At 35.6% G+C, this 14,821-nt stretch overlaps 1 protein-coding gene across 1 annotated transcript; it reads left to right on the forward strand.

The window, feature by feature from the left end:
• Positions 1 to 1,085: 1,085 nt before the first annotated feature.
• RBP2 (retinol binding protein 2, cellular) lies at positions 1,086 to 12,231 on the forward strand. The gene is made up of 4 exons (XM_009587662.1): positions 1,086 to 1,215; positions 7,016 to 7,194; positions 10,273 to 10,374; positions 11,992 to 12,231. Exons 1-4 carry the CDS (start codon positions 1,143 to 1,145, stop codon positions 12,043 to 12,045), a joined length of 408 nt encoding a protein of 135 aa, XP_009585957.1. The 5' UTR covers positions 1,086 to 1,142; the 3' UTR covers positions 12,046 to 12,231.
• Positions 12,232 to 14,821: the final 2,590 nt, after the last annotated feature.

Consider the following 14,821-nt stretch of genomic DNA (forward strand, 5'->3'; position numbering starts at 1 on the left):
GTCCTGAGCAGGCCAAAGTCCGCCTTCTGTATGAATGCATACAGAAGACATTGTAAGATCAGTAACTCTCCAGTAACTCTCTATTTATTTGAGTTAGAGTTCTAGACCTTAATACTTGTCTAGTAAAATTTTTAATAACATTCCCATGAAGAAAAAAAAAAAAAAAAGAAGAGAGAAAGAAAATCAAGGAGTTTTGGACTCCTGATCACTTCAATTATTCTATCTATAGAGCCATCTGTAAGCTATCTTGACTAATTAAAGCCAAAGAATTTAAAACCTTAACTTATATTAATTTGCTTTTAGTGCTTACTTTAAATTCCAATAAAGTTCTACTGCACATTCAAATTCTCCGTTCAGACACATTCAGAATGTGCTTATTTGCACAACTGAAATCTGTACTTTTCCCCACAACAATGTAATACTGCTGGATGAAAAATACCTTTCTAACACAAACTGCTATCTTTCAGAGCAATTAAAAAATCATTTTTAGGGTAGGATTGATACTAATTATGATTGATTTCAATTTACTTTATATTTGCTAAACTTGCTGTTAAATTAAAACAAAGAAATGGAAGCGCAGTTGGTATAAGTGCAGCTATTGGTATATAGATACTTTGAAAATCAAAGCAAAACGAAATATTTTCAACATAAATATTCCCTTTTCTGCCCTGCCTTGCATTTGTTGCACATTCAAGACTTCCATCAATTTTAAATGGGAGTTCTGGGTGTGTCAGCTCTGTAAGACTGGTGCTTCATAGGGAAATGTGACACACAGAAAGGAACTGAAAAAGAGAATTCACCTTGGAAACTTTAACTGGATTGTACAGTTTGCCACTGTGTTCAATATGTTTCAAAGGTATCCCATAACAGCTTGTAGTTCTTTACAAAGGTCACTGTAAAATCATATCCTGTATTACTACATATTTCAGAAAGTGTTCCTTGTCTGCCAGCTGTTCAACTGAACTTTGTTAATGAAGGTGAAGTTTTCTAGGGTTATCACTCTGACCCTTAAACTGTATTATCTAGAAAACCATAAACCTTATAAAAAAAAAGATATAAAAAGGTTTATAAAACATTCTCTTAGCAGATCCTGTTTCCAGCCTCACCTTTTGATCTGAAGTTGGTTTTAAGCTCTTGCCACCATGCCTGCTGATTACAATGGGACATGGGAAATGGAAGCCAATGAAAACTTCGATGGCTACATGGTTGCTTTAGGTAAATGAAAAAATATTAACTATATAGAGATAAAGAGAAAATGTTTCAATTGTAAGTAAAATCTTCTAAAGATTAATGAGACTATTTCTGTAATGTGCATTGTGGCATAAGGGTTTCTGCCAATCACATTAAAAATCAAGTAATTGTAATGTACTTATAATTACAATGATCTAAGTATATAAGCAAGAGAAGGCTTGGAGCCAAAGATATTAGTCTTTATTTAGATAAATGAAAAAACAGGTACAGATGGGAGAAAAAAAAAAAAACAAAACAGGCTTTCAGATACAGAAGCTCTTTTTTATTCCTGGTATATACTTACTGTAACAGTCAAGCCAAAACCTGGTTGGCTCTGTTAAAGAGGAATAGGATATTCTATATCACTAAAGCAACAATAGTGTTTAGTACTTTATTAGTACTTTGAACTAGTAGAAATTATATGTACCAGTTGCATGGTAAAGGCAATAAAAGCCTTTAAAAGCATTTAAAGATAAATGGGCAGATATTTTTGACAATTTTTGAGGGAGTCATCCTTACACAGGAAGGAGACATAGGTCACAGGAGTTCTTAAACATATGTTTACGTGGTTAACTAAGCTTAATTTCACTTGGCTACGACCATCATTGATGACAACAATATATGTGTACATGCAAAAAGAGATGTTCTACTCTTTAGGCAACTTTCATTTACTGCTTTGTTAGGCTCTTTAACATTAGAGGCCTTATAGCTATAGTTTGTGTATCCATTGTATAGGATATTAAGCATACTCTTTGTAGATGCTAGAATACTAAAACACTGTTAACTGAATGCAAGCAATATCCTTGTCAGTTCATATCAAGATCAAGTTTATGTTGTTTGTAGATTTATTTTTCCACACACTGACAGACTCAATTTTTATAATGACTGGAGATAATTTTATGAGAGAAATGTCTTCTTTTGCTGCACCTATTATTTTCAATATAAATTCCCTTTCAAGTGTTTTTGTTCTCGTAAAGGCATAAACTTTTTGCTCCAGGTCATTATGATTATGCAAGTAGTGTGCAGGAAATCCTTCCTCTACTGAGGTTAGCAGAGATGTAGATCTTTAATTTGCTGAAAAGAAGAAACAATAGAAGACATCAACATTTCCCAAGAATCTCTTCAGTACCCTCTGGATTGGCACTGAAAGAACAGTTATCGTCTTTCCACCACTGCAATAATATAGCTGCATTCCAAAAACCGCAAATAATATGGGAATTAGATTGATACATTCATGAGAAGTGTAATCTTTAGAATCGAGAATCTTCTCCTAGCTCAACTACATCACAGATGAAGGGCATAAAGGACCGTTGTTTCCTTACTACACGTTGTCTATAAAACTTAAACAAGAAAAGTAGTCATTAGAGTTGGAAAATTTAACGTAGACTGGAGAAGTCTGGCTGGCTCTGAATCATAAATTAGCATAGGGCAAAAATCAAACCTGTGTTTTATTTTTATGCTTACAATTGATAGCTCTCATTCCCAGATGTCTCATTGTTTTCTATCTAGTGGTCATTGATTTCTATCTTCTGTTCAGCACTTCCTCTTCTTATTTCTCTGCCTTTCTACAGTAGCTGACACCACTGTAAGAGTGATGCTGATAAACAGGATCTTTTTCAGGTCAAAATACCTTGCACTTTTCATCAGAAGTGGAGATCAGACTTCTGGCTTCTTATGCTTTGTTCAAAAGGTGTTGAGTCAAGTTAATGAAGATCTAAAGGACTTGTTTGCTCAGATTCCAAAATATTTACTTGTAAAGATGTAGATTATAAAAACAACTCAGTGGTTCAAAATCAATGAGTACATTGTATAGCCATCTTCCACAAGCTAAGAAAATGTATTTGTTAGGAAGAAGAGTCTAACACATAGAAGGTAATCAGGTAATTAAATCTAATAATTTTCAAGTAATTTTCAGTGTCCACACTAGTGACTGACTTAGGGATAACTACCACAAAATCCTTAACTGAGATGAAAAATTTGATGCTTTAACTGATTTTCTACTAGTTTTACTCTCATCAAAGAATCTTAACCCATAATTTATTTATCTGTTCAGATTGAAAGAGAAGAAATACAAATAAACACATAAAAATAAACTCTCATCATTATTCAACAACAATTGAAAATAGTTATAATTTCCTCAAAGCTTCAACTCTTTCAAGAGAGAAAGGCAAGTTTCACTATTCATAGTTTTTAGCCTTTGCATTTATGGAGAAAAGCTCAATAACTTTAGGGAAGTCTGTAAATACTATACACATACACCTGCGAGGTACAAAAAAAATCATTTTTAAAAAATAAGAATGGTTAAGCCAATATCATGAATTTCAGGAGAAAGATACACACTAACTGAAGTGATTTGAGTGCTGGGGTTTGATAGTTATGCATAAATAATAATTACTACTCTGTATGCAACTGAAATGTCATTTCAGCATTAAATATGCCAACTTTAAGTGAGCCATGGAGACTGCTGGTCTGGATGATACTTAAGTTAACCCCTAGTTATCACAAATTGACTATTCCAGGCCATCTTTGTCTACCTCAGGCTTCTCTCACTGCCTGGCTCAGCTTCTGGTCTTACCTAAAATTCTTGCCTCTAGCTCAATTCTCTCTGCTTTGGCTCTGCTTCAGTCCTGTGTCAGCTCTTTGCTCCAAGACCCGACCTACTTTTGTGGGGTGTTACTCTAACCACCAGTCATGATGGTCATCCTGCTCTAGTTCTGCCTTGCTTTGTAGTGACAAATTTCATCATAATTGATAACTCTCATTTGATAATCATCTTGATAAAGTTCTCTTTACTTTTTAGGTTTATTCCTTCCTTATTTTTTAGGATGCAAATTAAACACTTGTGGTGTGCATATTTCCTTTCCAAAAGGATTTGTAATTGTGGTGATATCTTTTCATTTGGTTGTAGTGGCCATCTCATTATTGTTTCTTTCTTTCCTTCCAGGATATCATCGGATGACATTCTTGTATTGTTTATTTCAGTTGAGCTATAACATTTCACCTGTCTTAAAATTCAGGGAAAATATCAGGGAAAAGGATACCAGCTGCTAATAACATGCATTTCTTTGAATTTTAATTTACCCACTGTAGAATTTAAACTGTGCTTTTCACTCAAATTCAATAAGAATTTAGTGTCTAATTGTCATAATACAAATATTAATTATATCAGCTTTAAACTAAACTTTAATTATTATCATCCTTATATTCTGAGCCTTTTATAATATGTAATCCATTTTCCAATTTTATAATTCTTTTTGTACCATAAATGCTAGCATGAGCTGGTCTACAGCAGTTCCTCATTGCATCTCGGTGGTATCCTTAGAAGCATTTCAGTCAGTGGATAAATTATGACTTTGTTGTTATTAAATCAAGTGGATTTTTGATCCCTTTCTGATCTTATGTATCCCAGTGGAAACTGGGAGAAAAATGGGTGGATTCAGCCTCCAATGGGGTCTGGACTACAGGCACCCAATACTGGGAAGCCTGCTTAAAAAAAGATAGCAACTGTTCATGAGAATAAAAGAACTTGACCCATTCAATAGCCTGAAACAAAGCAAGAGGAAGAATGTGTTTGAATAAGGAATGCAATATAGATGTATTTTTCCTGGAAAATACTTCGATTCATTCCCTACCCTCGGCAGACTGTACTGGAGATGTACTCACTGAACTTTCTGATAAAGTTTTCAAACTACTTTCCCAATAAGAATGCCAGCTACTGGTTGGGATGAAGGAGCTATTTGCACCAGTTGTCTGGATCTGGCCCTTCATAAGTACATCATGATTTTTTTTGTATTCAGGCATATATATACTGTAAGTTATACTAATTAAAAACTGCCTATGAATTAGCAATAAAAAACAACACTAAAAACAATGCAAAGATGCATATGGCTGTAGCTGATTCTCAGATTGGAAGGAAATTACATGGAAAGGGTGAAAAGATATTCTTCTGCTTTGTTTCTCACAATTTTACATGTGGCTGATATTTTAAGCATTAAAGTGCTCAGGTTCAAAGCACAATGAGGTTTTGTTTTTTTAAAATTCATCCATCCTTTTAATTAATGCATATGCATTTCTATAATTAAAGAATAGTTTTGCCCTTTAAGCCAGAAACTTTGATTTTATCATAAACATGTTACAAAGTATTTTAATCTACTGTAATAGAACAATATATCATTTTTATTGCTTGTATTGTTCAAAATGCAGTTATGAAAACCATGCTTTAATAAAACCTCCCCTGATTTTTCTCCAGGAGCTACAAGATTCATATATTAGTCAGAAATAGCATTTCCTTAGAAGTCTAGACATTTTTTTTCCTCAGAGAGAACTCAATTTTATGTTACCTGGCTATAAATCAGACGCAGAGATACCTCTATTCCACCACAGCAGATAAAATATACCCAAGAAGTCTTGAATATAAATACTGAACAAGAACATTATTCCCCAAGTTAAAAAGTCACAATTTTTTTCAAGCCAATCCTCTTACTCAACTCGATTAGTACTTCACAAGTAGCATAATGAATCTACCAAAAGAAAAAGAGCTCCATTAGTATGTGGCATTGCTGAGCTGACAATGATTAACTTGCATGCGAAACCACGAAAGGATGGCTAACAAACCCAAATCATTTTTCAATCTCTTGCAGAAGCATGTGAGATTATTTCATTTGCATATAGCACCATAATAAGATTCACTGCCAGCTGGTCAGAAATATTTATTGCAGATGGTAATGCAGCTGGCATTAGGTGGATTGTCTGGGGCAAACTGTCATCATCGTAATATATATTCTCATTTTGGTAACTTCCAATGCATTCAGTTGCAAGCAGTTGTTTACATTATAATGTTAGTCTTCATCATGAACAAAATAAGGATGTTAAGGAGATCAGTACTGCATAAAATGTTGACAGAATATTAAACAGGAACTGTCAAATGCTGTAGTTCGATACTTTTTTGACTTTTGACTTTGAATTTGTCTCCCTTTAACATCTAAACTACAATTTATTTCTGTGTCTGCTGTCTAACAATAATGGATAAGTCAGGCTTTTATTTGACTGTTTCTTTTTTATTCATTAGTATAATTTTCATTATTTTAAAATTAATTAATTAACCTCTTGTATACTCTCACAGACTATAGGTTCATCATAAAAGTAACATGCCAAAATCCCCTTGATTACATACTCATTCTAATATGCTTATTTTCTGAAAAGGAATATTATTCTGAGATCCTTCTTTTGGGGGTGGCCAACATTTGTAACCCTGCAGGACACATACCAGCACCCTCATATGCCTAAGAGCTACATGATTTATACTGCATTCTTAGAAAAGGGAATGGCTCCCAGGCATAAGATGATAATAGCACTCCTGGCATCCCACAGTTTCATGTATGAGTGAGGCCAAAAAGGCAATGTCAGTCTTAATAGCCCCTGTTGTTTCACATTCTCCAAAAAAACCTGGAGATTCGGGTGATTTAACATGCCAGCATCTCTTCACTACTGGTTGTATGTTGTAGCTCTGCTCACAACATTCCCACAGATATCCTGTTAATAAATAAACTTATAATCAGTGGAAGATCCTCAAATTGAAAATCTTCTTGGCAAACACAAGATTATTTTTATTTTAAATGATCTTTTTCTCTTCAAAGTGTTGCAGGTAAAAGCATCATTTGTGGAATTATGTTCCACATAAAATGTGGTTTTTTATTATGTGTAAATATAAGTGCTGTGGTTTTTTATTTTTGGTAACAAATATTGGAATTTTCATTGTGATACTCTCTGTTCTGTTTTTTGGCAGGGATTGATTTTGCGACTCGTAAGATTGCAAAACACTTGAAACAAACAAAGGAGATTATTCAAGATGGAGATAATTTTAAAACAAAATCACTCAGTACTTTCAGAAACTATGAATTGAATTTCACTGTGGGCGTGGAGTTTGAAGAACATACCAAAGGACTGGATAACCGAGTGGTAAAGGTAAAAATTTGGTACCTGATATCTGTTTACACTACAGTCAGCACCAGGAGCGAGCAGTTCTAAAAATCAGCTGAATACATGGGAAAAAAAACCCAAAATTTCACAGACATCAGAGGATTTTCATAAAGCAGAAATAATTTCCATCTTGAGACAGTTTTCTTTCCTGCTACAAACATTTATTACAAATGCAAATCAGGATGGTTACTCAGATATGTGAGGGCAATCATTAATTACGTGTTTTTCTAGTAGGGGGGTTTTCCAGCTTTTCTATGATACACCTTTATGTATTTAGAAAGCACAAAACTGTATTTTTACCTATGTATCTTCCTTAATGAAACTGTAAATTCATCCCTTTAAATTCAGGACTTTCTTTATGTCAATATAAATTTTCAGTTCTGCATGGCTATGTTCACACTGTATTTTTAATCTGAGCCTGCTCAACTTCAGTTGGACAGTTTAACAGTTGGACACTGTTAAAAATAAACCTGCATTCAGCTATTAACATTAAGGGAGCTTTGCGAAGGGACAAGAAAAAAATGTGAGCCAAAGCTACCACTGATACGGGTGGCAGGCCTACTGGAGGTGGTAGACAGACAAGGAGGCCCAGCAATGCATGCTTTAATATCTTTAGGATTATAGGAGTAACCTGAGCTCAAAATTCCCCTAGGAAACTGTGGGCGTATGTTCCGAAGCCTTTCAGTGAGATATGTGGACAAGTAATGTTTGGATGAAGCACCATATTGTGTATTAGCCCATGCCCTACCTCCTACGACAGACAGAGTCAACTAATAAGTCTGTTCCTGTAAGGCATTCAAACAAGACTGTATCAGGGAAGTCAGGGAGGAAAATAATACATATGAGCACTAATTAAATTCACTTACTAAATTCAGCTTCATGTTTCTGTATCAATACTGCTTCTGTTTTACTCTCTTCTCACCCCTAAAATACTTAAGCAAGATTTTCAAAGGTAGAAAGGCCAGTAGATCTTAAATTTCCATTGACTGTCCCCTTCAGAGTCTTGCTAATCTTGCATCACCTGCCTGTCTTTGTCATCATTTACTGAATCTACCTGTATCGATTCTTCTGCCAATTACCACAGTTTTATTTTTCCACACAGCTCTCAGCTCTCTTGCTCTTCTCCAAACATACGCTGTCTTTTCCATCAGTATCTTCTCAATAAACAAGGTTTCAGAACTTGTTGCCAAACTCTGAGAAGCTGAGATCAAAGCTCACTGTCAACAAGACCTGTTTTGTTTTGGCAATTGCCAAAGGAAATTGGCGGCATAAAGGACATGTTTACATTTGAACTCACATCATCCTTCACTGGAGTGGCACAAATTTAACAGAAGACATTGTGTATTCACTATGGATCCCTTTTCATTCTCAAACTAACTTTGTGCAGTGTAATTCCTGTGACTTCTTCCAATTTTTTCTCATTCACAGCACTGCAAGCCATCAAATTACAAGACCCATTTTTTCCAGTATCCTGAATATCCCTATCTCTAAATTTTCTTTCTATCACTTTCTCCAGTGAGCACTGAGTGGGACATATTCCTGTGACAGAGTTTATGCTTTAAAACATTGCTCCCACATCTCTTTAGATTAGTTGAAGGCATTATTAAGGATCTAAGGACTCATTAGTTGCATCACTCCTTAAATGCTCCTCTAGTGCTCTTCACCACTATCAAAACCATTGCCTTTCTGTGCAAAACCATTTCACTTGCAGACTCTCCTCTTCATTATCAATTATTTGGAAGGAAGGAAGGAAACACAGCTTGTACAATTATAAACCTATCTGGTTTAATCATTTTTGTCTAATATTCTTTTCTAAACAAATTACTTTTTTTTTTTCCTTTCTAACAAGAGGAGAAAGAAAAAGGAAGCATGTCGTGCCATTATTCTCTAGACTGCTCTAAAAGAATTTTCCAGTCATTTTATTAACAAAACAATGCCTCAAACACATTGAAGTTAGATGAAGGTAATAAAACTGCTGGGCAACATTTAAATGTAAAGAGGGCATGGATAATTTAAAGAGCATGTAGCTTAAAAATTCCGTAAATAAGAAAGAAGTTAACTGAAATGGAATGAGGTTTGTCTCTATTATTAATAGAAAGTTCTCTCATAAGAGAAATAAATCATCCAGTGCTGAACCAGAAAATGAATTAAGCTCCCAATACTCTTGGAGCTTTTTAATAACTGAACTTCCACTGACCGTAACTGGTCTCAGATGAGGATTTGCCTATGATATATGGTTAAATGTCTCCCTAAAGTACAGTGGTTCAAATCTAGAACAATTCAAACAAAGTTACTTTGAATGTACTCTAGTGTATCTGAGTAGAGAATTTAGCCTGTAAAGAGAACTTTTCCTTACAGATATGGTCATCCTGCTCCTGGACAAGAATCAGCATAACCAATACCCTGTTTATTAGTGATAGACTCTGAATCACACCAAATCATGAAAAGGTTGAGGATGGAAGGAACCTCTTGAGATCACCTAGTCCAACCCCTCTGCTCAAGCAGGGTCAGCTAGAGCACGTTGTCCAGCTTATGATCATATCTCTTTAAAGGTCTTCTGTGAAAGTGCAGGAAAATGTATACATAAATTCATTGTATGAGATGATATTAACATACACTTCCTCTTGTTATTTTATGCGGAGCTAGAAAAGCTGTTAGCACGGCACTACTTGGTATAAGCCCCAGGTCTTCACTCATGAAACCTTGTAATCTTTTTATTAATGGCTTTAAACAGCAAGAAAAGAAAAATACAATTTGCACACATTGCACAAGTGTCTGTTAATTCACTGAGCAATTCACTAGTTAGTATGAACACTTTATATTTGTGTATGTGAAGAAATACATGGAAATAACAACAAAGCACTGTAAAAGCTTCACATCAAAACTGTTGTCATCTTGAATGCATTCAGGTTTTGAATGGTGGATTTGGGCTTTTTTAGAAGGAAGATGGGGAATGGTAGGAAGCAACTGTAATTGTGTCTTCTCATTGTTTGATTGAGCTTATTTTCATGTATTCATAAACTTCTCGTTAACATATCTGAGTTAATTATCTGATTCATGCAGACACTAGTGACCTGGGATGGTGACAAACTGGTATGTGTTCAGAAAGGTGAAAAGAAAAACAGGGGCTGGAAGCACTGGATTGAAGGAGACATATTGCATCTGGTAAGGGCTGCTATACAGGTACATAGCACATAACCGAGACTGCAACAAAGTACGGTTTTCCATTTCAAAGGGTTTGTTACTTGTTCTAGTTGGAATGGTCTTTATTTAGAGAGCTCTGATCTCTGAACTCTAAGGAAATTCCCTCTCTGCTACAACTCAGGAATGCTCAATTTCTTTCCACCTGCTCCCAATTAAGTCATAACCCTGCAGTGGTTTTTTTGCTCCAGTCCATTGCCCTCCAGCTATTAACCCTTCTTGTTACATTGCACCTCTAACATCATCTCGTTCTTATATAATCACTGGTAGAAAAAAAAACAGTATGGGACAGATTGCAAGAAAATTATTATTTTTTGTTCTGAAAGAAGCACTATGAAATTTTAGCATACTATGCTGTAATACAGATCAGAAAACTCAAGAGGATCCTGCAAACAACCTACACTGCAATTATTTTGTGCTGGTACAATAAAAAAGTCAAAACATTCATACATCTGTGTTAGTAAGCTGGAGCCCAAAGATAAATGAAGTGAGTTCAAGAGAGGCCAGAAGAGCCTGTGCAGGAAATAAGCAGTGAGTGAAGTCCAGAAAGATTTCAAAATAATAGATACATAATGATAATGATTCCAGAGTTTCTTGGGAGAGCAATCAAGAAATGGGCATGATAATGTTGGATGGTGCAACAGGTGGGTGCAGAAAGATTATGGAGGAGACGTCATTGCTCTATCTCGTGATTTGCATCTAGATATCTACTCCTTCCCAAATTTACCCTACAGATAGTTGGTATGGCCAACTACATTGCCTCAAGTCTGTATGCTTGAAAGGCCAAAGCAATGAATTAAAAAACACTATCTGCCACGTAACTAAAAGCCAACTGTCCAGTACACTTTTTCAACTCTATTTCAACACATATTAAAAAAATGACCTAACAAAGGTTCTACATGTTGCTACCAGGATTCAGGCTAAGACTGGTAGAAACAGAGAGACCAAGTAGATTCTTACAACAGTCTTCAGAAACCCTATTGCGGGTTTGGCCACTTGCTTGCCAAAAAGCCAGCTTCAGCTCTTATTTGGCACAGGAATGCTGGCTAGTCAGAAGACTAACCAAACTGACTGCATTGCAATGTGCAGGTGTGCCAACCTTTAGGAGGTCAGCTGCAACACTGGGCAAAAATGGTGTATTGTTCTGGTCCCTGAAAAATGGCTGGGCACATCCCTGAAGCAAATGTCGTCATCTTTTTAAAGCAGCTTCCTTTTTTTTTTTTATTTCCTTGTTTCATTGCTTCTCATGAATTATGGGGTAACATGTGAATTATAAACTATTACAGTATATTGTTTTAATAACAGAGCATAAAAAAGCCTTGCATTAAAGAGCAATTTTTATGCATTTTTCATGTTTATTCTTCTTAGAGCTCAATTCAAGTGTCAAAATCTAATTACTGCAACATGTGGTGCATGCCTGCTGATTGGTTACATATAATACACTATTCTTTCTGTTCTCTTTTTCATAAGCATATCTTTTCAATGCAGTGGCTCAGTTGTAGTAATTTCTGGTGGGTTCTGCTGTGTATGCAAAATACAACTTGTACCACTATATATTTACTAATTGTTTTAATACTATAGGAACTGACATGTGAAGACCAGGTGTGCCATCAGACATTTAAGAAGAAAAACTAAAATTGACCAGAAAGCCACCCAGATCTTCATCACACTATTATGCTGTTATGTTTTGTCTAAACAGAAGAACCAAGCCAGATTTGCAAGAATTCTTTGACACTGCTATGTGAATGTATTTTGTGCCTGTTTATGGAAAAAAACACGTTTTATAGAAATGACATCAAACAGTTACAAACATCATAAATTCCTTTGCCTTTCAATCTGGAGTTAAATAAAAGTAATTGTGTTTCAAATAATGCTTTCCTACATCTTTGTAATCATTTCCAGAGGAATGTCCTTTAGCAACAAGGCTGAAAATTAACAGTCACAATTATCTCAACCACAGTATATCTCTCCATGGTGCTGTAATATCATAATATGTATCATCATTTGGATGACAGAGTAAAATTGGACATTCATTGGACTGTTTCTATTTAATTTAGTCTTGGATCACTAAGTCCACAGTTTCAGGCAACAGAATGGCTAACTGAACACGATACATGGCCTTTCACATCTAGGTTATTCATTTGAATTTGGCCCAGGTCTATAGTTGCTAGTAGTTATCACCTGATAAATGTCTCATGGGCAACGTGAAATGCTGTAGCTCCTTAATACGGTCCTAACGTGGATCACTGACAATGCTGCTAACCTCCAGTTAGAACTGGCATCCTACTAATAATCCCAGTGGAGAAGTCCACTGTTTGAAACAAACTCTACATTCAAGAGTTGTTCCATGATGAGAAAACTAAGGCATACTTCTGGCTATATGAGGAAAACTGCAGAGTATACACAGACTGCATGTACCCTTGTGCATAAAGAGCACCCAGCATGCTGCAATCTTCACCTTGTACCTACCTTTCAGAGACTTTAAAAATAAAAGTCATTTCCATACAACTCTTCTCACTTTTATTTAGGGTTTTTCAAAAGAATTAATGTTCTTCGCTAAAGGCAAGTTTAAGTTAACCATGGATGGTGAGCACTACTTGAGTAGATGGAAACTGAAATTATTCAACAAAATGTGTGCACACATTCCACAGAACTGAAGAAGGGCTTGTATGCCCAAATGTTCATGTATTTTTTCCCAACTATATGAATTATTCTAATAAAATATACTCTTTCCTACAACTTTGCCTTGCAGATATATGAACTTTCACATAAACTTAATCACCATTTCAATTCCCTCTTGTCCATAGGCCCCCATCTTCTGTTTAGTATAGGAGGAGTGGAAATTCACTAAACAGATCAGTGGTAGGGAATTAGAGAAAAGATGTGGAAAAAAACTGCAGAAATGGAGGAACATATGCTTTCTCCCCATCCCCACCTGCTGCTTAGCCCACTCACTGTCAATAGCTCAGAATAGGAAAGGAGTGAGACAGTCTCCCAGCTGAAAACAAGGTTATGCCTGCAAAAACCCAAATCTGATTAATATGTCACTAATACTTACATGGCCATGGGCATATAAGTGCATATGTAGGGATATTTTTATGAATTGGACTTTGCTTCTCCTGATAAAAGTTGACCTGGTATCAAACTTCCTGTGTACTTCAACTGAGCAATGCTCTAATGTTAGTTCACATAGAAGAAACTGCATTTGAAGTTGGTAAACTCTTTGTTTTTTCTTATTCAGCCTGACCTGGACTTTCCAGGAGAAACATTTAATTCCTATTTCTAAGTCTCTACTAGTTACCAGGCTAAGAAGTACCACAGTTCATTAAGCTTTCAAAATGTTATCGGAACAAAGTAATCACTAGGAAACAAAACGTGCATGTTTTAACTAGTGGCATTTCTCATATTTGGTTCTTGCCAGGAGTAAGCCTGCACAATGCAGGGTTTCATAACTTCACACCAAATCATAAAACAAAGGAAAAGCTTTCACATATCACAAAGAACTATCATTAATTCACAAATTATGAGTTTGAAGATGGAAAGCAAGCATTCTTCAAATTATTTCTTATTATGCTTTCTAGTTTTATCTAATGGATATGGTTGGGAAGTAAATGAAGTAGGCAATTGGGCACTTGAGTAGACTTTGATCAGGAGAAAACTGGATCTGACCCTATTTTTTGCCAATTTTGGAAATGAAAATTCCAGACTTTTTAACAGGGAGTGAGAAAATGTGCAAGGTTTTTTACTCTCCAAAACAACATTTTCTTCCTGCACATACTGATATGCAAGAACTTGCAGCATCCTTTACAACTCTGTGCACAGAACTGGAGACAGAGGAGATATTCATTATGTTGCATTATAACTACTTCCAAAGATATACTTGTTTGTATCATATTTGTGATGTTAGGCTGGTCTCTAAGCTGTACAAAATCCCGTATCTCCTTGTCAGCAGATTAAATACTTGCACTGGAGGAACGGACCTCGCTGGTAAATCAGAGAATGTTCATTCACATTTTTTCAGTCTTCTGGCATACAGTGCTGTCTCAGCTGTTTTGAAGTATTACCATTTGCATTGATTCTTTTCCTCGTAGAGAGTATTACTCAAATACAGCTAACAGGAAGGGAATTTACCAGCAACCTTCTCATCCAGAAAACAGAAAAGCCTGTGCTATAACAAAAGCACTTCCTAGTGAGTACAGTACTGGGCAAAGAGTCAGTACCATTAACTGCCACTGGACGTTTCAAATGACAATGACAAAGGTGTGTGTAAGAAATGTTTATGGTGGAATTTCTAAAAATCCTCTGCATTGAGCCATTTTTTCTCCCTAAAAGTCAACTAGCATTTTCTTACCAACTCTTAAAAGAAGAAAGCAACACTGTAGCGTAACATAGAATCATAGAATCATAGAAT

The sequence above is a fragment of the Fulmarus glacialis genome, unplaced genomic scaffold (genome assembly GCF_000690835.1).
Source record: "Fulmarus glacialis isolate BGI_N327 unplaced genomic scaffold, ASM69083v1 Scaffold33540, whole genome shotgun sequence".
Lineage (NCBI taxonomy): Eukaryota > Metazoa > Chordata > Aves > Procellariiformes > Procellariidae > Fulmarus > Fulmarus glacialis.